The sequence below is a fragment of the Mus pahari genome, chromosome 4, assembly GCF_900095145.1.
Source record: "Mus pahari chromosome 4, PAHARI_EIJ_v1.1, whole genome shotgun sequence".
Taxonomy (NCBI): Eukaryota; Metazoa; Chordata; class Mammalia; order Rodentia; family Muridae; genus Mus; species Mus pahari.
The window spans coordinates 61,416,634-61,442,047 of NC_034593.1; the positions used below are offsets into that span (position 1 = coordinate 61,416,634).

At 44.2% G+C, this 25,414-nt stretch overlaps 1 protein-coding gene and 1 pseudogene across 1 annotated transcript in view; one reads left to right on the plus strand and one right to left on the minus strand.

Annotated features, from left to right (window-relative positions):
• The first annotated feature begins 267 nt into the window (after positions 1–267).
• Ppm1l (protein phosphatase, Mg2+/Mn2+ dependent 1L) overlaps positions 268–25,414 on the plus strand; it is a 243,379-nt gene continuing 218,232 nt past the window's right edge. Inside the window, exon 1 of the mRNA XM_021196357.2 lies at positions 268–1,366. Coding sequence (XP_021052016.1) covers positions 968–1,366 — 399 coding nt within the window. The 5' untranslated portion in view covers positions 268–967. The remainder of the gene's footprint in view (positions 1,367–25,414) is intronic.
• Positions 3,437–3,982, minus strand: LOC110320380 (annotated as a pseudogene).

Consider the following 25,414-nt stretch of genomic DNA (forward strand, 5'->3'; position numbering starts at 1 on the left):
CGTTCAGTGACCTCACGTCATTATCATATTGTCCTCAGGAGCCGGCCTCCGAGGCAGAATCGACAATCGGCTAGAGCTGGGCGGCTGGATTTGCCGCTCACCCCCCGCAGCTCTCCCCCGACCCGCCTGCTGCCCACGTGCGTCCGCCCCGGCGAGCTCCTTCGGGCCCCAGCCGGGTGACAGTGTTACGCAGTCTGGAAGCGCCACTCCCGGGGCGGGGCGGGGCGAGCGTGTGCGGGGCGGGGCGGGGCGAGCGCGAGCGGAGCCGGGAGCTGCCGAGCGGAGTCGAGCCGAGCCGAGCCGAGCTGCGAGGTGCCGGGGAGAGGCAGGCAGAGCCTGCCGGCGGCTCCGCACCCATCGTGCTGCGTTTCCCGGCTCGGTGTCCCCCTGCCTTTGCCCAGGCCCCGGCAAAACTTTTATTGTTTCGGGGACCCCCTCTGGATGTGTGACGAAATCGCAACGCTCCGCTGTCTCGTCCCCCAAGCTCGCCTGCAGCGGCGATCGAGGGAACGTGCAACCCTCGCCGCCGGGCTCTTGCGCCCTGCGCTTCCTCACCTGCCGATCGCTCCCGGGTACCGCGAGGGGGGACCCCTAAAGGGACCGCGTGGGCATCGGCACCCCGAAATCCTCTTCACCGTTGCGGACCGGCTAGGCGCAACTTTAACTTGATTCCTGTCGCCCACCCGGGGCACCCGCGGCGGCCGCCGCCGCCGCCGCTGTCGCTGCGGTCTCACAAAGAGCGCGGGGAGGGAAGGCGGCGCAGGCGGCGGGCACGGGCCTCAGGGCTGCCCAGACAAAAGGGAAACTGCCATCGTTCTGGACGATTGTTCCGAGCGGCCGTGGGTTCACCCTGTCGGCCCGGGCTGCCTCACCGCCTTGGTTCCCGCGGGCAGTGCCCGCAGTACTCGGACCCCGCGAGCTGCGGGGCGCGCGTCGCTGCTGCTGGTCCGGGCTCTAGGGATAATAAATGATAGAGGATACAATGACTTTGCTGTCTCTGCTGGGTCGCATCATGCGCTACTTCTTACTGAGACCCGAGACGCTTTTCCTGCTGTGCATCAGCTTGGCTCTGTGGAGTTACTTCTTCCACACGGACGAAGTGAAGACCATCGTCAAGTCTAGCCGGGACGCGGTGAAGATGGTGAAGGGCAAGGTGGCCGAGATTATGCAGAACGATCGTCTTGGAGGACTTGATGTGCTGGAGGCCGAGTTTTCCAAGACCTGGGAATTCAAGAGCCATAATGTGGCGGTGTACTCCATCCAGGGCCGGAGAGACCACATGGAAGATCGCTTCGAAGTTCTCACCGATCTAGCCAACAAGACTCACCCGTCCATCTTCGGAATCTTTGATGGGCACGGCGGCGAGGTAGGAGTTCTCTGGGTCTATGTGTGTGAATATAACCGGGCGTCTCCTGCGTGGCGGGGTCGGATCGGGGTGAGAGGGGCGTGGTAATGACCTGGTGATGACAAGGTGAGTCAAGTTTCCAAGACCCTGCCAAGGAGATCTTGGGTACGAGAGCGTTCACTTTAGCCGAGAGACACGCACTGGATATTTCGTGTCATTTTAATATAAAGTTCCCAAGGTCAGAAGCCAGTTAATAACTGTTAGTTTTCTGGGAAGAATGAATAGTATATGCAGTGAACTTTGTCACCAGGCCTCAGTGTCCCGGTTCTAGAGTTTGAGGCAGTTAAGGAAGATAGTGTCTTCCGTGTACCCCTAAAGGAAGAAGCCTGCACCAGTTGGATAGACTTGGTGAAGGTGAGGGAAGCTGCGACATCTATTTGCTTCGCGCTAGGGAAGGACTCTCAGCTGCAAGGCACGCTTCTTCCCAACTCTGCCAACTTTGTTAGAGCTATAGGACCGGGGGACAGGGTGCCTCGCTGGTGGTGGGTTTTGGCTGCCAGGCCTTTGCAGAGGTGGCTGTGCGCTCAGAGCCGGCGGTAGCCACACCTGACCTCTATGCAGTGGCCAGCTTGGGGATACTGATGTCCTCTTTCGTCTATAAGCCTTTGCTTGGGGTTTATCTGGGAGCAGGAAATAGACTATAAAGCCTGCTATAGGTCTTTCTGGCAAATTTCTGTGACATTCGATACTCTGGGGTGTGGAGTCTCAGGTTTCCTGGAGGTCCTGCCCTTGGCCCTGTGCCCAGACATAGGGAGTGTTAAAATGTGGCTGCAGAGCAAGTCCTGACATCTGCCTCAGTTGGACACTTGTAACTTACATTGCTTCATGCTTCCCCACTTCCTTATTGGCCAGATTCCTTTCCGCGGTTGCCCTGTCTTTCTCTTCCTCTTTCCTTGCATTCTTATCCTTCTTCCTCCTCCCCGTGGGCTCCAGGGCACTGTTTGCTTGTTTTTTGGTCTGAGGAAGCTTTCAGTTGGTTATCTTATCCGCGCTCTCTATTCACCGTTTGCAAATGCTGCCCAGGTTTCTGTGCCTCCCTGCTAACTCTGTAGAGAACGCCAAACATTTGGAGCACTTAGGTGATAAGACTGGAATTAGTATTTAAACAAACATTTTTCCCACCCCCCTTTGCCCGTTTATAATATGTCCTTCAGAATGAAAGTTTCTCATTCATCGTACTTTTGTAGTCTCAGGATGGTTTGGAGTTCTCCTCCCATTGGCCACAGGGTAGCTGAAAGACAGGAGGCTGGTTGAGATAGGAGACACTGCCTAGTGAGAAAAAAGATACCAACAACCGAGGGTGGTTGTTTAATGACGAGTCCGGAGTCGTGCCTGGACTGACTCAGTGGGGGTGCAGCAAGCTTCGAGCCTCTCTCCCCTGTAAATAACAAACTCAAATTTATTATAAATCTGCAGTAGAACAGATGCTGATAGTCTGATTCTGGGGTTTGAAAGCACTTTAGGAGTTTTGATGGAATATCAGTGCGATAGAAAGAACACTGGGCGGTGGTGTCTAAATGTGACATATTGGCATGCTTTGGCCTTGCACTTGTGATTGGATGATTCCATTTGTCTTCAGAGCCAGAAGTTTCGGTTGAAAAGTTTCTAGCAGTGTCTGGGCAAATACGCCACTCAGGAAAGGATGCGACGGACACTTTCCTTTATTTAATTCAAAGTATTTTAGGTGTGCCCCACTTCCACGATGCACATCTAAACAAGTACTAAAGGAAAAGGTGGCCACTGGTAGGCAAACTGAAATGCCTTTTACTGCGCCTAGTGTTCAAATGCTTGCTGTTTATCAGTTCTCACAAAAATAGAGTGACTGGTTTCACTTCCCACCAGGTGCGGTCAGGTTAGTCTCTTTGCCTTTGTTTTACCTTAGGAAAGAAAAAACCAGGAGTGTTATAAATGAGCTATTGGGATGGTGATTGTAACAGATACTGCTGAGTGGCTTCTCTCTTGATTATTATTATTATTATTATTATTATTATTATTATTATTAACTTTATCTGCATTTATTTTATGCTGAATTTATTCCTGGGCCATGAGTTTTTGTTTCTTCAGTTTTTTTCTGGGATATCTTTTCTCTTGTGCAGCCTCCTCTTCTGGCTTTGGAACGATCTGTTCCTTCTCAGTGAGGATCATCTCAGTGTGGCAGGGGGAGCTCATGGATGGGTTAATCCGGCCATGAGCTCTGTAGGTTCATCGGCACATCTCAGGTGCCTCGTTCACCTGGATGTGTTCAATGACTAGAGAATCCACGTCTAAACCCTTAAGTTCAGCATTACTCTCTGCATTTTTAAGCATGTGCAGCAAAAATTGAGCACTCTTTTTTTTGGCCACCATCCCTGTGTCCAGCCCCACTGTTTGGCCTGGGCGCATGTTGGAATGGTACACATTGCTTCTTTAAAGTGACATCTTTCAGATACTTGGTGGCTTTGTGGATATGCATGCCTTTGATGGCCTGGGCAGTTTCCCGGGTGTTCTTAAAGTGAACATGAAGGTTTGAACCTCTTGATTTGCATGACTTTGTGGGTTTTTTGGGTCAAGAGAGTAGTGAGCCATCTTCACAGGTGACCTCTGGCAGCTTACAGGAAGAGCTTATTATTATTTTTTTAATCTCTTGTTATATCATTTTAAGACAATCCCAGCATCTAGTTCCTGTCCTGTGTGTTCTTGGCTTCCCACCAGAGGAGGGTGCCATAGTGTGATTTTTTTTTTTTTTTTTTTGTTGATAGTTACAACCTCTCAGAAAAGGTGCCTTTTCTGACTATTCGTGCACACACACACATGACCATACACAACACAGAAGTTAAATGAGTTCGATTTTATTTGTGGTAATTCATACTGATAAAATAAGCCACACAGATTTAGATTCGGAAGGCAACTTTACTTGTGCTTGTATAGTTCATCCTTATGTATTAATTTCATCCTGCTTTTTAGAGGAGGTGCAGTTAGCTGGAGAAATTGTGCCCTTCCTAAGGCTATCTGGCTGTCGGAGGCTTTTGGTTTGTTGGTCTCTTCACCAGATAATAGGCTTGCATATTTACCTAATACATAGCATTCTAGGGATAGATACAAAGGTGATTGAACATAACTTCTGCCCTCCAGAGAAGTTTCGGTCTAATAAGAGCAACTGTTAGACCAAAAGCGATGGCACCGTGTGCTTATGGTGATCTCGGAACTCAAGAACAATCGTTTCGAGCGGACTGAGAGAGGTAGGTGAGGTGAAATGCCAAGAAGCCACCATTGACTGTAAGATGAAGAGGGAGCTTTGCTTGCCTATTTGTGGTTAAAAATAGGGCCTGGCAGTGGAGCATAGGCTGGCAGGAGCTCACAATCCTCCTGCTTTAATCTGCTCAGTGCTGTGCCCATGCCTCTAGGCATGGTCCACATGGTGCCCCGAAAAAGTGTGTGCTTTGATTTAGGTTCTGGCTTTGAACCTCTGTGACTTCCTATCAGCTGTGACCTTAGGCCATTTGCTTAAGCAGCTTTATCTGGGAGAAGTTTATCTAAAAGAAGGTGGGGGTGAGGTGGGGACAATGATGAATGTGAGGTGAGTGCTCTTCAGTCATACCGTGTTGGAAGGACTCAATGGAGCGAAAGGTATGGAAGACCGCTTGAGCAGCTGGAAGTCTGCCTTGTTGTGGCAGTGATAACTCAGGGAGGGATGGTTTACCTGTGGGAGTTTCAACTTGCGTCATTAGAAAGATGTTTATGCTCCTGGAGAGATGGCTCCATGGTTAAGAGCAATGGCTGTTCTTCCAGAGGTCCTGAGTTCAATTTCCAGCAACTACATGGTGGCTCACTACCATCTATAAGGGGATCTGATACCCTCTTCTGGTCTGTGGATCAGAGCACTCATACATTAAATAAATAAAACTTAAGAAAGATGTTTATGGGGCCCCTGTAACTAACTTATTCCCCAAATTCTCTGTGCCTTCTTTCTAACATCTGGTAAACTAATGATTATTAGCTAAGGGTTCTATGGACATTGAGAAAGTAGCACTCTGATATCAGGCTCGTGGTTTCTGATCACTGAGGACTGTTCTCTGTGGTTAATTAATAAATTGGTAGGTATTCTGATTAGTACTTTAGCCTCCTATGAATTGAGTTAGCATATTCAGCAAGTGTTCCCCTCCCCCATCCCCAACTCATCTCTGAACTTGTGTTGAAGACTACACTGGATGGCTGTGACTTTATTTAGATGTAAAAAGTCTAAAAGAGCTTCCTTTCTAATCCAGTAGACCTGGTTCTTTCTTTGATTCTCTTGGTCCCTTTCAACATCCTGTCCACCACATTATGGGCAGATGGTTGGCTGCCTGTGTATGTATCTCAAACTATGACAGTGATTTTCTTATGTAGCATAAGATCAAGACAATCAAAGGTTATAAACGAAGCTCAGGTTGTAGCAATAGAGAGAGAAAGGTTGCTCTTTTTAAACTTCAGTCAGCTAAGGGGCTGGGATTATTGGCCCAAGTCTTATGTTTCAAGCACATAGGCAAAGGCAGGTGGATCTCTGTGAGTTCAAAACCAATTTGGTGTACATAGTGAGTTTCAGGACAGCCAGAGCTATACAGTGAGACCCTGTCTTGAAAAAAAACAACAAGCTAAACCAAACAAATAAACAACTCCCCTCCCCCAAATGTCATCTAGGAAAGTGATTGGCACCTATAATTTACCCACAGGCAAAAGGCATTTTGTCATTTGTTTGTTTATTTATTTAAAGTACTGTACAGAAGAAAAAATCACCAATCCCTTGATGCAGGTTTGGCTGTCATCTATCTAGGCGACTGGATTTCTTCTTCTTTTTAATGCTCATATGCTAATAGGCATTCCTGTAATGAAGGTCATGCACATTGTAACATATAGTTTTGAAAGTTCCTATTTCGTATCAGAGAAGAACATACTTCAGGTGCTTGTTGGGAATTTCAGTCTTGAAGCCCAGATGTGAAACTGTGTGGAGGCTTGTCTGCAGGATCCAGGCATTCAGGTTCCTGACTCTGAGCAGTGGTAATTGTTTTGAGGCAGGCTTTCCTCTGAGAATGTTACAAAAGCACAGATATACTTAGAACAAACAGGAACATGAGATTTGGCTTGTTGTCAAAGGTAAGTGGTGTAGGAAGCCTCTAGTTTAGGTTAGTTTAGACAGAAGGAAATTTAGAGCCAGAGGAGCTTCATGCTTCTTGGACCGCCCACCTTCTCCTCCAGCACTTGTGCCTGTCTCTGTGCACTGTTGTTTTGCCAGTGAGGGTTGTTCTGAGGCATGGTCTTCCGAAGCCCTGACAAACGGACTGTAAAGACATTATTGGGGACTCATACATATTGATGCATACATAGCGTACACAGCATATATAGCGTGCATAGCAACATAGAATGCTTTTCATGAAGACCAAGGGAGAGGTCGTTCCCTAATGTGTTTCTGTTTTCATCTTAAGGCTGTTGAATCATACAACTGAGTCATCCTGTGATATATATATATATATATATATATATATATATATCCTCTAAAAGTGCTGAGAGTCAAACCTCTGTAAATGTGTAGAATGTCATAGGATACATTCATTTGGCATGTTAACCCCACTTCCAGGATAGCTCATCTTTTCATTTTTTCTACAATCAGTTTTCCTTTGTCCCACTTAACTCCCTATCCCTTTATATATGTTTTTATCTTGTGGTATAAATATGTATTTATGGATGTTTCATTGGGTCTCTCTAACTAAATAAATTACAGTTCTAACTAAATAAATCACAAGCGGTACAGTCAATGGTCTGCTTTTCAGACATTATAACTGAGGTTATTAAACAATTAACTTTCACATCACAGTGTACAAGAGACCTAGAGGTTTACTGAGGAGAAATGCTTTATGGCTTAAGAGAAAATAATTTTTTTTTGTCTAAGATGGTACATTAATATTTCTCCTAAAAGAAAGGTCTTTTTTTTTTTCCTCCCTTCTTCGAAGTCTTTCTTGTTTTTCCTTCCTCTCTCTTGTTCTTGGGAACCTCTTGGCAAGTGAGTGTAGGAGGCTGGCTCTGGCTGTGACCTTGTGCATCTTTTAACAAATTGGTAAGAGGGCCAGCTGAGTGGCGCCAACAGTGCTTATCTGTGTGGTGCACCTCTTGTGGAAACAGGGTTAAGCTGTGTGGTGTCCAAAGATGAGTCAGTTCAGTCTCTGCCCCGAGGAAGCACGTGTGTGTGTGTGTGTGTATGTGTGTGTGTGTGTGTGTGTGTGTGTGTGTGTGTGTATGCATCTGAAGGCTAGAAATTGGTGCCACGTGGACCATTCTCCACTGAATTACTGAGGTAGGTTCTCTCACTGACCCCGGGCCTTGCCACTTTGGCCAATATAGCTAACCAGCTTGCCTTTAGGGCTGCCTGTCCTTGCCTCCTAGGTTCTGGGATTACAGATGGGACACCACACCTCCTAGGTGGTAGGGATCCATATTCCAGTCCCCAGGCCTATGTGGCAAGCACTTCATCCAGTGAGCTATTGCCCTAACTCTTCAGGAACTTCTGTCTAACTCTGGGGAAGTGAAATGTTTTAGAATCTTAGAACTACTGGGCATCCATCATTCTTAAGTATTTGGCGGCCTGTGAGAGCCAGCTTATGGAATCTGGGTACTTGTAAGAAGAAACTGACATCCTGTGCTATCCTAGCGTTTTAGGAAGGAGAAAGGGTAACATTTCTTCCCCTTCAATGGATTAGAGAGAGCAAAATGCAGACTTAGCTGGACGAGTAGGTGGTCTATTGCTTAGAGCAGACTTTTGTCAATAGCTGTCATTCTGGAAACCCTTCATTGTGTTTTCTATATTTGAACGCTGTCCATTCTGATCTACATGGTGGTCTTAGACGATCTATTTTTTGTTAAGTGCATTTATTTGCAAAGTAGACTTCTCATCAGCACTGGGATCAGACGATACATCAGACGATACTTCAGACGATACATCATCAAATCAGATTCTCAGCCGTCAATTTTCTACGGAACCGTCACCGTCCTGGTGGGGTGGGATGCGTCTGTGATGGCTCCCTGCAGTTTCTGGCTTTGTTAGAGTCCCCTTGTCTTTCTGCCTACCCACCTTATTTATTTATTTATTTATTTAGATAATTATTTATTTCTTTAGATAGGGTCTTGGTATATAGTTTAGGTTGCCCCCTTGTTCAAAATCTTCCTGCTTCAGCCTCTTTTAATTTTTTTGATTTTTTTTTTTTTTTTTTTTTTGAGACAGGTTTTCTCTTCTTAGCCCTGGTTGTCCTGGAACTTGCTCTGTAGACCAGGCTGGTCTTGAATTCAGAGATCCACCTGTCTCTATCTCTCAAGTGCCGAGATTAAGGGTGATACCATCTTTGCCCCACCCTCTTTTGCCTTTTTAAGATCAGAAAAGTGGCTTAGACTATTTACCTGCAGTGCATAATTTGAAGCACAGCAAGTTGCTTCGCAAGGGTGGATCCTGCTATGATGCTGCTTTCGGAAGAACCTGGTGGGGGATGTTAGTCACTTTCCTGCCACGGTGACAAGAATCCCTGGAAAAAAAAAACCCAAAACTTTAGAGGAAGAAAGATATATTTCAGCTCAAGTCTCACAGGTCTCAGCCTGGCTTCACTGCCTTCAGTCTATGGCAGACAGGACACATCACGGCACAGGATGTGTCATGGTGGAAGGGCACCTAGGTCCTCAGAGCAGCCGGATCAGCTGTGAACTCACTGATGGTTAATTAGTACCTTCATGGTCCAGTCACCTCCTCACCACATCACCATGAGAGGACTAAGCCACCACCACATGAGCCTTCAGGGGACATCAAAAATGTCTGCTTTTATTGATTCATTTTACTTATGTGTGTGTGAACCCAGGATTCTGTATATGGTAACCATGTATTTTACTACTATGCCCTATCTTTGGCCCTCTGTCCAATTTCTAGTGCAAGTATATGGATAATATTATCGAAGCAGTCCTTCCTAGGTTTTGTGGTTCCATTTTCGTTTAGTTCTTTGAGGGTAGATCTCACTGTGTTATCCATGCTTACCTTGACCTTGGAAACTCAAGTGATTCTCCTGTCTCAGCTTCTCCAATAACAGGCTATAGCTAGACCTAACTAGTTTTTTCTTTCCTTCTTAAAAACATTTATTTATTTTTCTGTATATGAGTGTTTTGACTGCATGTGTGTATGTGTGCCATGAGGCCAGAAGAGGGCACCCAGATCCCCTGGAAACTGAGTTCATGAGCTGCTGTGTATTGAACTCTGTGCTGGGAATTGAACTCTGACCCTCTGTAGGAGCAGCCAAGTGCTCCTAACCACTGAGCTGTCTCTCCAACCCTGCTAGTTTAGTTTTTAAAAGTAAGTAGCACATTTTGATATTTGAATAATTACTAGTCACAATTGCTTGTGAGGTGCAATGACAAGATGTACCCAGTGTCTTAGAACCCAAGGCCAGTGAGTCTAGGCTTGGGGTTAGGGTTTGTACAAGCAAGGAGAACAGGATGCTCTGCCGAAGCACTGTTGGCCTTGCCTTGGACCCTGGCTGAGGATCGGGGCTGTCTTCTATGGGTATTTGAAGGCACTGGGTGTTGTTGAGCAAGATGAACCGTCCTTGCTTTAGCTGTCCTGTGTCATCCGTGTTGGAGAAGATTTGCCTTGAGTGACGGGTGAGGAGGGAGAGTCAGATGCTGAGCCTGGACCAATGCAGAGTGGTGTGGGCTATCACTGAATGAGGAGCTTGGAGGGAAGAACCCGCTCCCAGCTGTCTGGCTTCCCAGATGATGAGCGCCTCATCGGTGGGCAGGAGAGCATCACTCAGACAGTGGTGAGTCTGGCTAGCAATTTGCTCCATCTCTCCTTTTATGGCGGAGTTTTCTGGCATTCATAAAATGTGTGCTGCCGGGTGTGGTGGCGCACGCCTTTAATCCCAGCACTCAGGAGGCAGAGGCAGGTGGATTTCTGAGTTCAAGGCCAGCCTGGTCTACAAAGTGAGCTCCAGGACAGTCAGGGCTACACAGAGAAACCCTGTCTCGAAAAACCAAAAAAAAAAAAAAAAAAAGTGTGCTGACCGTGTTGCTCTCTGAACTTTCAGAATAACTTCCCTGTTGTGTTCCTATGTGGATGCATTTTAAAACAATGAAAGTATGCATTACTTCCCAGATCTGGTTTAGTCAAGTGGGAAGGCCTTTGTTTCCTGGAGACAGGGTCTTGTTGTGAGGCCCAGGATGACCTGGAAGCCATCTGTCCTCCTGCCTCAGCTCTTGGTGCTGTGGAGATCACAGGCAGTCGCTAGTCCCATCTTTTATTATCATTTTGTCTCTACAGATGACAGAGCACAGCCTCTTCAGGATTTAGGAACTCTACAATGTCTTACTTTTTATTTTTGTTTTATGAGACGGAGTGTAGTGTTGGCTGGCCTGGAATGCTGTAGGTAGCCCAGGCTGGCCTCATACTCAAAGGAGAGCTGCCTGCCTCTGCTTCCCAAGTGCTGGGATTAGAGGAGTGCACCACTGTACCTAGCTGTCCTTAGGTCTTAAAAAGTGATTTAACTTTTATTTGCTGTGATCGTTCGATCTCATATTTAAGCGATCCTGCGAATAGGGACTCAGTTCTGAAAAAAAAAAAATCATGTTTTTAACTTGAAGTTAATATCTGATTTGTTTTATTCTTAATTTCCTTTGTGATCTTTAGTTATTTTAAGGACATACTTTGTGCTTTAATTTTAATATTATGCTTTAATTTTAATATTGCTTTACTAGGTGCCCTAACATAATATTGTAGTGTTCCTAATATTAAATATTAATATAAATATTAATTAACATGAAATATTCAAATAAAGCTGCAAGAAATATATTTAAAAACAACTTAATTTTGAAATCATGAGAGTATAATAATAGTGTAGAGAAAAAGCCACTTTAGGTCTCAGCCTGGCACAGTCACTCTTGCCATATGAGTGTGTGGCTTGTTGGTCTTGGTGGGCTTTTCAAATATGGTTTTGCATATTTGCATATTTGTCAGTGTACATACAGTTTTACATTACAGTGTATATACAGATGTTATAGTACTTTATGCTACTTGTAAACACACTAAACATGCTGCCATTTCGCACTATAATTCTTTATTTTTTATTTCTTATTTGCTATATGATTGGGGGGCTCACACCTGTGGAAGTCAGACGACAACTTGCAATAAATGGTTCTGTCCTTCTACCATGTGGTCCTGGGGATTGAACTCAGGTTGTGAGGTTTGGCAACAGGCACCTTTACCCATGTTGCCAGCCCCTATGTTTTTATGTCTAACAAACAGTTTTTAGTGATAGGATAATATTTTACTTAATTGATAGCTGTTAAATTACACAGCTATTTACTGATACATTTAGTTTATTCTAACTTTTCAACCTTGTAATTAATGTAATAAATATTTTAGTGCTTCTACTAAGCTTTGGAATTTTTTTTTTTAAAGAATTTTTGTTTTCTGTTTTCTTTGGAAGAGCAGTCAGTGCTCTTAACCACTGAGCCTTCTCTCCAGCCTGCTTTCTGTTATCTTTATTGGTGTTTATTTTCAGACTGAACTGATGGCTTGGTTGTTAAAATGCTTGCTGCTCTTGCAAAGGACCCAGGTTCAGTTCCCAGCACCTATGTGGCAGCTCACAGCTCTCTGGAACTCCAGTTCGAGGAGTCCTGACTGGTTTTTGATCTCTGAGGGCTCCTGCATGCATGTGGTGTACATACATACAAATAAAATTAAGTAAAGAGAAAAGCATAATTTCATGGATGTCATGTACTCTGACTATATTATTCCCTCACACACTTCCTTTTTCCGTCTCCCCATGAGCTTTGAATTCCTTTCTTACACTAGCCTCTTTTTGGCTTTTATATGATATATGCATTTCTCACACATATATGCGTGTATTTGTTTGTTTGTTTGTGTGTGTGTGTATGTGTGAGTACGTATATATATTTGTTTAATATATCTACACATGATATGTTATATATATCTACATATGATATTTGATATCTGTAGCTATGAATGATATATATGATATATATATGTGTGTGTATATATCTGGTTTTAGGTATTCACAGAAAATCTAGGGTAACAAACGAGAAATGACATGCGGAATTCATCTTTCAGAGTTTATTTCATTTAAGGTGAAGGTCTCTTATGGCAGTATAAAACTCTCTTATGCATATCTGCAGTGTTTTCTTTATCTGTTCATCTCTTGATGGATACCTAAACTGATTCCGAAGCTTGACCTTTACAAATAGTGCTGCACGCGCACAGTAGGACGTGCAGGATAGTGCTGCATGCTCGCAGTAGGACGTGCAGGTGCGGCCAAGATGTTGAGAGCCCCTCAGCTGTAAACCCAGAAGCATAAACCTACTTAGGATGATGGAGCCCGCGGTCATTCTGATTTTATTTTTCGAGAAGCCTCCACAATGGCTGTACATATTTTACGTCCTCACGGGCAGTATGTAAGGAGTCCCTCACTTTGCATTATGGGTAATATTTGTCTTTTCTTTTCTCTTCATGGTAGCCATTCTTTTAGATAGACTGTGAGTATAGTTTTAATCTTATTTTTTGAAGTTCTTCATATATTCTGGATGTTAAGTTACCACCGGATGTGTAGCTAGCAAAGAGTTTTCTCCCAATCTGTGAGCCATCTCTCTATGTAGATGCTTTTTATCCTCACACAATGTCTATCCCATTTCTCAGTTCTTGGTATGCTTTTCAGAACTACTAAAGTCCTTTGCAGGAAGTTTCTGCTTGTATTTTGTAGTGTCTTCTTGTAGCAATTTCAGTATTTCAGGACTTGTAGTAAGGGCTTTAATCAATTTCAGTTGATTTTGTACAGAGTGAGGCAGAGGGTCTAGTTTGGTTTTTCTGCATGTGGCTATCCCGTTTCCTCAGCACTGTTTAATGAGGAGGTGTGAGGAACAGCCGCGTAAGCCAGGGGAGGGAGGCAGGAAGCAGGGCGACTCGGTGGCTTGGTCAGTCAGTGTTTTATCACAGCAACAGAAAGCAAAAGAGTATAGTGGTGCTCAAAGTACTTCTGTGTGTTACTTAATTTTAGTTTTCCTAAGAGTGTATCAGATAGTAAATTACTCCCATTTTATAAAAGTACACATTGAGGCAATAAGAAATGAAGTCATTTATTCAGTTCCTCATAGCCTTAAGTAGTAAAACTAGAACTGGATGCTGAGATTCAGACTAATGTGTCTCTTTGGGCTGGAGAGATGCTCAGAGGGTAAGGGGAACTGGCTGCCGAGATATAGATATATATGTCCCCAAAGCCGTGTTACTAGTTTCTGGTTGAAGTTCCAAAGGGCGGTAAAATACAGACAGTTGTTAGTGTGTAGACATCGCCTTTGTTTTCTTACTTTGCTCTGTAGGACTCCAGGTTTCTCCTGTGACTGTGGTGTTCATCTGATATGTGATTTTTGCAAACCTTGGTAGACGAATCGAATCTTCGGTAGGTAATTGTGTAGGAGAATCCCCTTGTTATGGAAGTAATGGTGTCTGAAGTCAGCAAGTGAGCCTCACATTCAAGCAGGTTCCGGACACCCCATTTATTGCTAGCACAGTCTCTTGTCTCATTATAGAGAATTCCCCACCCCACCCGCTGCTGGGCGGATACGGGGCCATTGAAGCGGACAGGTGTGACAGTAAGGAAGATTTAGGTTTTATTTCCTTTGGGGTACTACAGGCTTTAGGATAAATCTATGGGATTTATGAATGATTGCACAGTTTCTCTGGGTACCAGTGGACTGATAGTTTATTATTTTCCTTTGGAAGACCAAAACAGTCTATATTTTCTTGTTCACTTTAAACAGCAAAATATCATTTTCTCATTTGTTGTAATAACAGTGGCATGTATGTTTGATAAGATGCTTGTTTTGTGTTTCCATTCCAAAAAGTTGGAATACATTATTCTCTTAGTCAACATTAAGCCATATATTCTGGCTTATTTTTATAAACCTTCAAACCCAGTCCCAGTCTTTGAGTAGGGAGAGACTTGACATGACGGAGTTGTGTGTAGACCTCTGCTTGTACACTTTTCCATCTCATGCACATATAATAACATTAGCCAGAACACTTTTATAGCTTTTCTCCTTGGCAAAGTACAAAAACACTTTTAAAATAATTCGTGGAGATTAAGACTATACATATTGGTAAACTGATATTGTTTTCCTTGAAGTAGAGGTCTGTGCTATGATACATTGGGATTGAGATATGAAGAGATAATATTCCACTTAAAGTGAATGAATCTCAAAGACTTTTTCTGATAATATTTTATATTTGTGCTGACTTTTGTTTGTTTCTGTCGACTTGACGCAAGCTAGGTAAACTGGAGAGAGGAAACTTCCACTGCCATGATGTTTTCCTTCCTCGGATTGGCCAGTAGAGAGCTCTGGGGGGCGTTTTCTTGATAAATGATTGGTGTGGGAGGGCTCAGCCCACTGTGGGAGGGGCCACCCTGGCAGGTGACCCTAGGGTAGATAAGAAAGCAAACTGAACAGGGACACCCCACCACCACCTCTGCCTCTGTTCTGCACTCAGGTTCCTGCCCTGCCCTCCCTCCATGACTGACTGAACTGTAAGCTGAAATAACTCATTGATTGTGAGCTATGCTGAACAAATTTCCCCAGCTTGCTTCTGGTCATGGCGTGTTATCACAGCGATAAAGACCTAACCAGAACAATATTTTTCCATTTCTCTGCCTTGGAAAGAGAAGACGATGGAATGAATTCTTAGCAGCATCCACTGTTTCTAGGATGATTGAGGACTTTGGTAGCTGAGCATGTTAAGAATGAGACTTACTTTCCTCTGTTTCCAGAGGACAGGGGAGTCACTGGGCACAGGGCTCCTGAAGGTTATTTGGGAGCCATTCGTGTGGCTCCTGCACTGTGCAGCAGCGCCAGCGAGACGCCTCATTCTTCAGTGGCATGAAAACCCTCTGCTCCCAGGTCTCTACAGATCCACACCGACTTGGAAAACTCTCTGGCTTGTTTGGAGGTTCAGTCCCTTTCAGACCACACTGTTCATGTCCGTGTCCTTCTCTTCCTGCTTCTGTAGGATGTATAGGATCCTGTATGATCTGTGTGTCCCCACTGCTGGATCAGAGCCTAGCTGTGCATTTCTCAAGTCAGAACAACTGTGGCTTCTCTGGAGGAGAAATCAGCACTTGTGTGCATGCGCTTTTCAGTGCTAACATTCTAGGTTTTGGCAATTATAAATGCCACTGAGCAATAAAATCCTAATAGGCCACTTTACTTTTAATAATAGGGGAGACTATACTCGACATCACTTTCAGGCAGCAAAGGTGTTAATCTGAAACCTGCCGCTTAAAAAATTACTCCCTTAGTTATCGGATGTGATGGTACACACCTTTGATCCTACCATTTAGCAGGCAGAGGCTGGCAGAGCTCCAAGTTTGAAGGCTATATAGTGAGTGAGTGACACCTTATCTCAAAAATAAAACAAGTTCTCTGGAAAGATTAGTCAAATTGCTCATAAAGAACAGTATACATAACTTAGATAATAAATAGCTTATATAATATATAGTTATAATTGCGTATTATCCGAAGTAAAGTCTAGTAAAGAATAAACCATATGTATGCAAAACATAACTTTATAGTGTTTTAGATGACATAAAAGAGTATCTGGAACTTGAGTAGGTTGGCGAACGGTATCAGTCTTCTGTACCTTCAGTATGATAACCCAGTAAATAAGTAATAGTCCGAGGGTTTCAGACATAATTCTTTCTTTTAAAAGAAGAACGTCTTATGTCTTTCTGTATATCTTCACTTTGAGGAAATTTATTCTGGAAGTTTCAAAGATACAAAGCAGAATAAATAGGAGCGTTTGGAGCTTGTAGTAAGTTGAATTTACCTGATGGTTTTAAAAGTCAGTTTTGGGAAGATAATGATAATGCCATATTAGAAGCATTATTTTTAACCTACGTGCCAGGCATCACTGAGGATATATAGTAGGGAATACAGAGATAGGCACGAGCCTGGTAACTTTTCCTTATAGTACATAGAAGTTTATATTTATTTGCCTGTGTTTCCTCCCTGTGGCTCGAGGACCCAGGAGGATTTTCTTTTCTTGTGTTTTTAGAAGAGAGACGGGTAGGCAGTCTTCCCATCTGCTGTCCTGGTGGCTCTGCTGGCATTTGTACAGTACATTCAGGCCTAACCTGTTTTGGTAAAAGTCTTGTTCTGGGTTTGTTCAAGTGTGAGACTCCAAAGGCAGCTACTAATTCTAGAAAAGGAAACTACTGTTTTTAGCAGAGAGATCCGAAGGAACCCCTAAGGGCAAAGACCAGAGAGCCTTCCGGCTGCCAGAGAGCTGCTCCCCGGGCCTCCCCTTAGAGTCACAGGCCCTCCTGTGGTTCTTGGTGCTGCATAGAAACTGAAGTTGTTTATTCCCAAGGCTGTTGTAGTGCAAACGGATTTAGACATGAAAAGTCTCAGGCAAGCATGCAGTTTGGAATATTGCTTAAGAGGAAATTCTTTGAAAAGACAAATAGTGTTTTGTTTTTGTTTCATTGTCCCCTCTGAAAAGGGGTTCCTCTGCACAGAGAAACCCTGTCTCAAAGAACCAAAGTCGGATAAGAGTGTTTGTGCTTTGCCAGAGAGATGGCCTCACGCCTGGTGCAAGTAGGGATAGAGACAATCGTTCTCTTCATTAAAAAGAAATCAACATTGATATCATTTAGTCAGAGTCCACAATCTGGTCTCGGCAGGTTCCACTGAGGCGTGGTTGACACACAGTGAGTTCCTTATTTAATCATGCAGTTCGATCAGCTTTGTACAGAGTGTGGAACCATCACCACAGCCAGGTCACCTCTGCCCTCCTCTGCTGCCCTCTGTCACGGGACAGCTTTTAGTCTGCCTTTCACTACTACAGCTGGCGTGGATTCTATAACAATTTTTGTTCATGTAGGCACACAGTGTGTATTTTTTTTTCTTTCATTTTGAGATCTCTGTGTTTCACCTTTCAGTAATTCACTCACTTGTAAAATGATGCTCTAGTTTATAGTTCATCATTAAAATTAAAAAGAGATTTATTTTTATTTTATGTGTGTATTGCCTGTGTGTATGTATGTATGTATGTATGTACACACACACACACACACACACACACACACATATATATATATATATATATATATATGTATGTATCTTATATATGAATGTGTACCATATGTGTGCCTGGGGTCCTTGGAGGTCAGAAGAAGATGTCATAGCCCCTGGAACTAGGGTTCTATTTAGATTTGTGTGGACCACCACATTGGCGCTGGGAATTGAAGCTGGGCTTGCTGTAAGGGCAACAAGTGCTCTTAACCACAGGGACAACTCTTTCCAGCCCAGCGTATCCATATTTATTCCTGAGTTGTATTCTAGTATATGGAAACCAGATTTTTGTAAAAAGTATGATGGGTGGTGGCAGCCCATGCCTTTAGTCCCAGCACTCTGGGGCAGAGGAAGACAGATCTCTTGAGTTTGAAGCCAGTCCGGTCTATAGCACAAGTTCAAGGACTGCCAGGACAACACAGGGAAATCTTGTCTTGGAAAAACAGGCATACAGACATGCATATAGACAGACAGACATATGACAGACAGCTATGTTCACCTGTTAGGCCTTTGAGGGAAGTGTTTGTTGTGGGGATGGCTGTACAAAGCTTTGTGTGGCCCTGCTTCCCTTTCTCCCTGGTAGCCTGCTTGGGTTGTCTTGGAGTATGTTACTTCTTAAGGGAAAGTGGTGCTAGCCCCGGCCATGCCTTGTGGAAAGGAGAGAGACCCAGAGGTAGAGGAGTGTGCAAGGGGACTAAGCCATGAGGTGGAAGACGGTGGGCAGAGGAGAAGATGAAGGCCCACAGCCTTTGCGGACTTGGTTTCTTACAATTCCATTCTCTCGAGTTCCAGTTAAGATCCAAGTGTGGCTGTCCTTGGGCATTGTGGCCTATTTCACACCCTGGTTCAAGGTGCTGCTATGGTCCCACATAACAAAGCGGCTCTTGTCATGTGATGGTTTTTGAACCTGGGGTTTTGAAAGCCATTTTGTTTTTCCTCTGTTATCTTCTGTGATCTGTCTGAAAGATCTGACTTTCATTTTTAACTCATTTACCTGAGAATCGGAGCTCACTGTTGTCTTACTTTTATTTTGTGACAGAGCCTCACTCTGTCGGTGGTTGGCAACACTCACTGCACACTTTTACCCAGCCTGGCCTCAGAGGTGGGGTGCAGTCCTCCTGTTCAGCCTTCAGAGCGCTGTGATTCCTGCTGGATGCCTCTGAGGCTGCCCAACCACTTACACATTTATATGCAAAACAGAATCGCCAGGAAAGGCACCGGATAGGATAGAACTGAGAACAGTTTATTGGTAGTGTGGGATAGCTTATCAAGAGTGAAACTCACCTTTACCTAACCCCTCCCTCTCTGTCTTCTCCCAGCCATGTGAATTTTTGAGTTAAAGGAAGAGCATTTAGAAATTTTCAAAGTGAGCAGTTTGTATAATTTACAGGTTAAGAAATGGTCATGTTCCACTCAGGGAAGGCTTGTGAGTTTTATATTTTTTTTTCTTTTTTTTTTTTGGTTTTTCAAGACTTTTTTTGAGACAGGTTTCTCTGTGTATCCCTGGCTGTCCTGGAACTCACCCCGTAGACCAGGCTGGCCTCGAACTCAGAAATCCGCCTGCCTCTGCCTCCCAAGTGCTGGGATGAAAGGTGTGTGCCACCACTGCCTGGCCGGGGTATTCGTTTTTATAGTTGAGTTTTAAGGGTTTTCTGTGTCCTTTAGGTTTTAGCCACATATATAATAGTAAAATGCAAACAGTTCTCATATTTCTAATTTATATTTTATAACCTTAAAGTTTGAAATTATAATTTTAAATTTACGAAGAGGTTATATGGGCATATAGGATGAAAATCCCTCATCCAGAATACACCAGACAGAAGTATTTCTGATTATTAGATTTTGAGATATTGATACAGGCTCTACCAATGAAGCCTGGCTAATCTGGACGTCTCAGATCTAAAACTGAGCATCGAGCTACTGCTTTTAGGGCTGTGGATGCTCAGGTTAGAGATGTCCAGCCTGGGTAAGAACCTCCCATGTGCTCCTCACTCAGCATCAGCCCTGTTCTTTTAGAATGCATTGTAGGCTGACCTTGTGTTGGACCAATCCAACACAGAGAATTAGCTAAGGTATGGGGAGATAAAATAAGGACATGGCACTTTATTTTATGCCAAATTTATTCCTGTGCCATGAGTTTTTGTTTCTTCAGTTTCTTCTGTGATATCTTTTCTCCTGTGCAACCTCCTCTTCCGGCTTTGGAACGATCTGTTCCTTCTCAGTGAGGATCATCTCAATGTGGTTAATCTGGCCATGAGCTCTGTAGGTTCATCGGCACATCTCAGGTGCCTTGTTCATCTGGATGTGTTCAGTGACTAGAGAATCCACATCTAAACCCTCAGTTCAGCATTACTCTCTGCATTTTTAAGCATGTGCAGCAAAAATTCAGCACTCTTTTTTTGGCCACCATCCCTGTGTTCAGCCCCACTGTTTTGCCTGGGCACACCTACCGACTCCACCATTAAACTGTCGGAATGGCGCACATTACTTCTTTAAAGTGACATCTTTTAGATACTTGGTGGCTTTGTGGATATGCATGCCCTTGATGGCCTGGGCAGTTTCCGGGTGTTCTTAAAGTGAACACGAAGGTTTGAACCTCTTGATTTGCATGATTTTTGTCCGGTTTTCTGGGTCAAGAGTTTTCTGGGTCAACCATCTTCATAGGTCACCTCTGGCCGCTTACAGGAAGAGCCAGTGATGTTTACAAAAAGAAAAAGAAAAGAAAAAAGAAAGAACCTATTACTATGACCGACCCCCAACTTCCATCCTTATTCTCCTCTGCAAATTATGTTTTGTATTTTTAGGGGTAAATATTTTCCTTTAGTATGGTGTGGACCGTCGCCTTGTGCTCTGTGCAAGCCCTTAACAGCTGTGGCAGACAGCTGGGACATTAAGTGTGGCCTTGTCTCTTAGGAAGGGATTTCCCGGGGCTGTTAGGTTTGAATGTGGAGAGGCTGAGCAGTCCTGCCCGTCTTCTGCAAATAGGTGATGTGCTCTCAACTTTTGTTTATCCGAGCTGCAGAAGTCCACCGAGCACAGAGTACTCTGTATTGTAGTAAAAGAAAAGGGAAATAATTGCTCCAGCCGCACAGGCTTCTTAGCTGTCCCCTGTAAAAAGCATTTCCCATTCAAGAGAGCCCAGCACAGGAGAGAGCCGGCTGGGGAGGAGGCTGCACAGTGCCTGCCGGGTGACTCTTCTCCTGGTAGAAAGAGGTCCTTAGGCCGAGCACAGGTACCTTAGAAGCCAGGGCCGGCCGGCCATGTGTTTACCCAGTTTCTGTCTGGACGTGTTCAAGAAAACTGGAGGAAAGTTTTCAACAGGCGTTTTCTCAGGAGAAGACTAAAGATTGGGAGCTGAATTTGAGGCCCTTTCTATACTTCCTTCCAGAATCCAAGCTGTGAGCACACAGATTCTGAAAACCCTGGGGACTCGCGCACTTGCGTGTGCCTCTTACCTTGACTGGGCAAATCTCCACATGTCTTCGTCAGAACTCCACTGCTTTTGGGGCTGTTATTTTTTTATGAGGACTTATTTAATTTTTCTAGGAGGTCCCTCCCCTTCCCTCAAGATGTGGTCTCCCTGTGTAGGCCAGGCTGGTCTGAAACTCATTCTGTCATCCAAGCTGCCCCAAACTCACAGTAATTCTCCCACCTCCTCCTCCTGAGCACCAGGATCACCGACGTGCGCACTGGGCTGTGGCTTAGGTATTCGTCCACAAAACTGAGATCTGGCAGCTGGGGAGCTGGCAGAGACGGTGATGCGCCTGCCAAGCAAACGTGAGAACCAGAGTTCACATTACCAGCACCCACATAAAATCAGGATATGGGGGATGTGTCTACAGCCCTGCTGTTGGAGGCTGGTAGAGACGGCTGGTAGAGGTGGCTGCTCTATCCTGTCCATATCATGGACATCTTTGTTTCAGTGTCACTACCACCATTTTGATCTTTGGCAGAGAGGTTTGTCTCATCCGTTGTATGTTGAAAATTAGTTAGGAGGGCGTGTCTTTAGCGCCATCACAGACCCACATATGTTAGTTGCAGCTAGGTCTTTCCCTGTACAGAGGGCACCAGTGTGGCCTGTGTGGAACTCTGACCAAGGCCACGGTTGGCATGTGCGTTAAAAGGGTTTCAGGATTGAGAGGCTGGATCCCTCTGGTCTGTAGGAAAAGCTTTATACTTCTTTCTCTGTTAAACTAGCTATTGAGAAACAGATAAGCTATGCTTTTATTTAATTGATTTCTAAAGCACTAGAGTTGTTTCTGAACTGTAACTATTGGCTTTTTAACAAACCATATTTAGATTTTAAAAAGCTTTTGAACATGCATTTTTATTATTTCAAAAGTAACATATATTATTTGAAGAAAATTTCAAATTCAGAGTTGAGAAGTCTTGTTGGTAAGCACTCCTCTTGTCTGCTGTTTACTTCTGATTCACAAGTGTTTTTCTAATTCATCCTAAATAATTTGCTTAACTGTACTTAATTTTTAAGTGCACTTCCGAAAAGCTTGGCTACTGAATTGTGTTATTTTGTGATATAGCCCTGTTTATAACTGATGGAAAGTTTAAAATATTTTGCTTTCTAAAATAGCAATTGTGGAGAATAAACAAATAGTACCTTTTCTGAGAACTCCCTGTGGCCTCTCTATGGAACTTCTGGGCAATGGTGTAAATGTGTATTGTTCCCCAGCTAGGTTTCTTATCAATGAAGGCACATGAGTCCAGGGGGTCTATTCTGTCAGAGCATGCTTGTGTGCGTGTCTGTGTGCGTGGGTATGTGCCTTCATACAGGGTCTCTCACTGACTCCAGCCAGACTGGCAGCCAGCAGGACCCAGTGACCCTCCCGTCTCTGTCTCCTGCAGCTGGGCCAGCCTGGCTTTTACGTGGACGTCGAGGATCCAAACGCAGGTCCTCTTCCTTGCACAGTGAGTGTTCTTAGCCGCTGAGCTATCTTCCTAACTTTTATAAGACTCCAGATCAAATGGCTTCTAAGTTCATGTCTGCGACTTTCAGAAGTAGGGGAGCTACAATAGATATGAGACAGCACATGGAAAATAGCAGTGAGAAGGCCACACAGTGTAGACAGAGGCCAGGTTATCATCTGCTGCGTCCCCGCCTGGCATATCTACAGTAAGATCTCAAGTATAATCTAGAGTATAACCTTTCAAACAAACAAACAAACAAACAAAAACCCACAAAAGGTTGGACCTAACAACTATTTAATTAAAAATTAGTATTTTCTTCTTCTTCTTCTTCTTCTTTTTTTTTTTTTAATAGAATCACCTGAGCAGTTTATCTAGCAGGACCTTGTTATGGTAAACACCAGCTTGTGTAGATCTGGGGTCTGGAGACAGGTTGAAAGGCTCTCTCCAACAGGGTGGGAGGCAAGAACACGCATCCCAAGTTGTCCTCTGACCTCCGCATACATGCCATGGTGCACACAAACGCCCTGGCCCTGCTCACCATGGTCACTCATGCATGCGCATGTACACATGCATAAATAAGCACATTTAGGTTACAGTCCTAATGTGCGTTTGCCTCTGAGACGCCTCACCTGGAGACTGACCGAGAAGGAAAGGCGTGCTCGCCTACAGGCTGGGACTGGAAAGACAGAAACTCCTCTGACCTGTCTGTCTGCCTCTGGGCTTGTTCTGACGGTCACTGGACACTTTCGCAGCCTTTGGCTAAGTTGTTTCTCATATCTGAACACCAGGTTCCGGGGAATGTGCTGTGTTTTACCCCGTTCACCTCTTCTTCAGCACAGCTAAGCGGGACTCAGAAAGTGTGCTTTGCTTCTAGCTGTCTGGGTGTTTAAAGCCTGTGGCTCAGCTCCTGTGCTTAATGGTTGAATTATCTGAAGTGCTAGAGGGAAAAAACACTTAGAAATTTGCTTCTGAGAACACCTTGAAGGTTCTGTAAAATTTTAAAATTTGTATAAGAAATAATTATTATTTTATGTATTTGTAAAACCATACATATTTATATGTGTACAAGTACGTGCTTTTTTTCTGTGTGTGCACGTGTGCATGTATGTGACCTCGGTGAGGATGCACCATGGTATTTGCAAGTGCTGTGGCATGTATGTGGAGGTCAGAGGGCAACCTTGGACGTGTGGTCTTGCCTTCCACCGTGTTTGCTGCTGGGTACTTCAGGTTAGTTGGCCTGTGACATCCTAGCGTTTCCCCTGTCTCTGCTTCCTGTCCTGCCTCAGGAGACTGGTATTCCAGACCCGTGTGAGCTTATCCTGTTGTATTTGGGTTCTGGCCATCTAACGCAGGCCCTCACACTTGGGTGGTAAGCCCTTGACCCCTGGAGCCATCTTCAAAGACTAAGAAAACAAGCATTTTAAAAGAAAAGTCTTTTGTTTCATAACCTTGTAAGTCTGACAGTAATGGGAAAGGTGTATTCCTTTATATAACACAAACCACTAAAAGCTAAAAATTTGAGACAACATGAAAGTATGCTCAATAAAAAAACAATTAAGTTCTTGGTGCTGAGAGATGGTTAAGTTGTTAAGAGTATTGGCTGCTCTTCCAGAGGACCTGGGTTCTGCGCGGCGGCTCACAGCTATCTGTAGGGGATCTGATGATCTCTTCAGACCTCCCTAAAGTGGTGCATAGATAGGTATGCAGGCAGAACATGTATAACATAAAATAAAAATACTAAAAATGATTATTTATACTCCAGATTTCCAGCCTCCTTTCTTGTGGGGCCACCATCACCAGTTTCCAGTTGCCTCTTGAGTGATATTTTAAGTGTGTGCAAACATGCCTGCTTGATTCTAGATCTCCTTTTAAATAAACAGCAGTGTGGAAGCTTCCGTGCCCTGTGTTTCTCAGTCGCTGTTTTGAGGATTAACTCAGGCAGATCTGTTGGGTTCCTCTTCCTGGCTGTTCAGTATTTCATTACACAGATGAGCTGTTGTTTAACCACTCATTGCTGATGAACATCCACATTTCCCACAGTCTTTGCCTTTACCGACAGCCTTACATACTCGATGCTCTTTAGGTTGGCCTTTCCCACGTGGATTTTGATAGTAGAAATTCCCAGAAGTTTAATTAATGTGTCAAGGAGTGTGTATGGTTCCAATTTTGATGCTTCTTGCCAAATGGAGTTCCATGGAGGGTGACCAATTTATATTCCGTTAGTGCTGATCTCAAAAGATGTGTGCATGCAGCTTGGGGATAGAGTGCTTTCAAACACAAGAACTTAAAGCCGGACTCCAGAAGCTTTCTAGAGTAAAACAGGCGCATTGCACCCCTGCGCTGGCTGGCCCCCCATGCCGGGGGTGTTCTTCCTCCGCATCTTAATAAAGCCCAGCTCTTGTGAGTTAAGTCTCAGTAAAATGATGAGAACAGATCAGGATTCAGTGTTTTAGCATTTGGAGTTTGAGGACAGTCTGGGTTCTATATCTTGATTAACTCTGAGGCCAGCATGAGGTGTGTGAAACCCTATCTCAAAAAACAGACAGACAAAATAGACACACAAACCAACAGACATCTGGGGATGTACCTAAGTTAGCTCGGTGGTAGAGGGCTCAGGGCCCTAGGTTCAGTCACCAGCCCTGGAAAAGGAAGTTCCCCATGTCCCTTTTCACTTTCTCGCTAGAGTACTGTAGTTTCTAATTTTTACTTTTGGCTTTTGAGATGAGTCTTGTATAGTTAAGGCTGGCCTCCAACTTCCCACATCGCTGGCCTTCCCGCTTCTACCTCCTATGTGTTAGAAATACAAGCTTGCCTCACTTGGCAGGTCTCTGTATATTTTAACTTTGGTCCTTGCCGGCTGAATAGGTGCAAAAGGTCTTCTTTCCTTTCCTTTCCTTTCCTTTCCTTTCCTTTCCTTTCCTTTCCTTTCCTTTCCTTTCCTTTCCTTTCCTTTCCTTTCCTTTCCTTTCC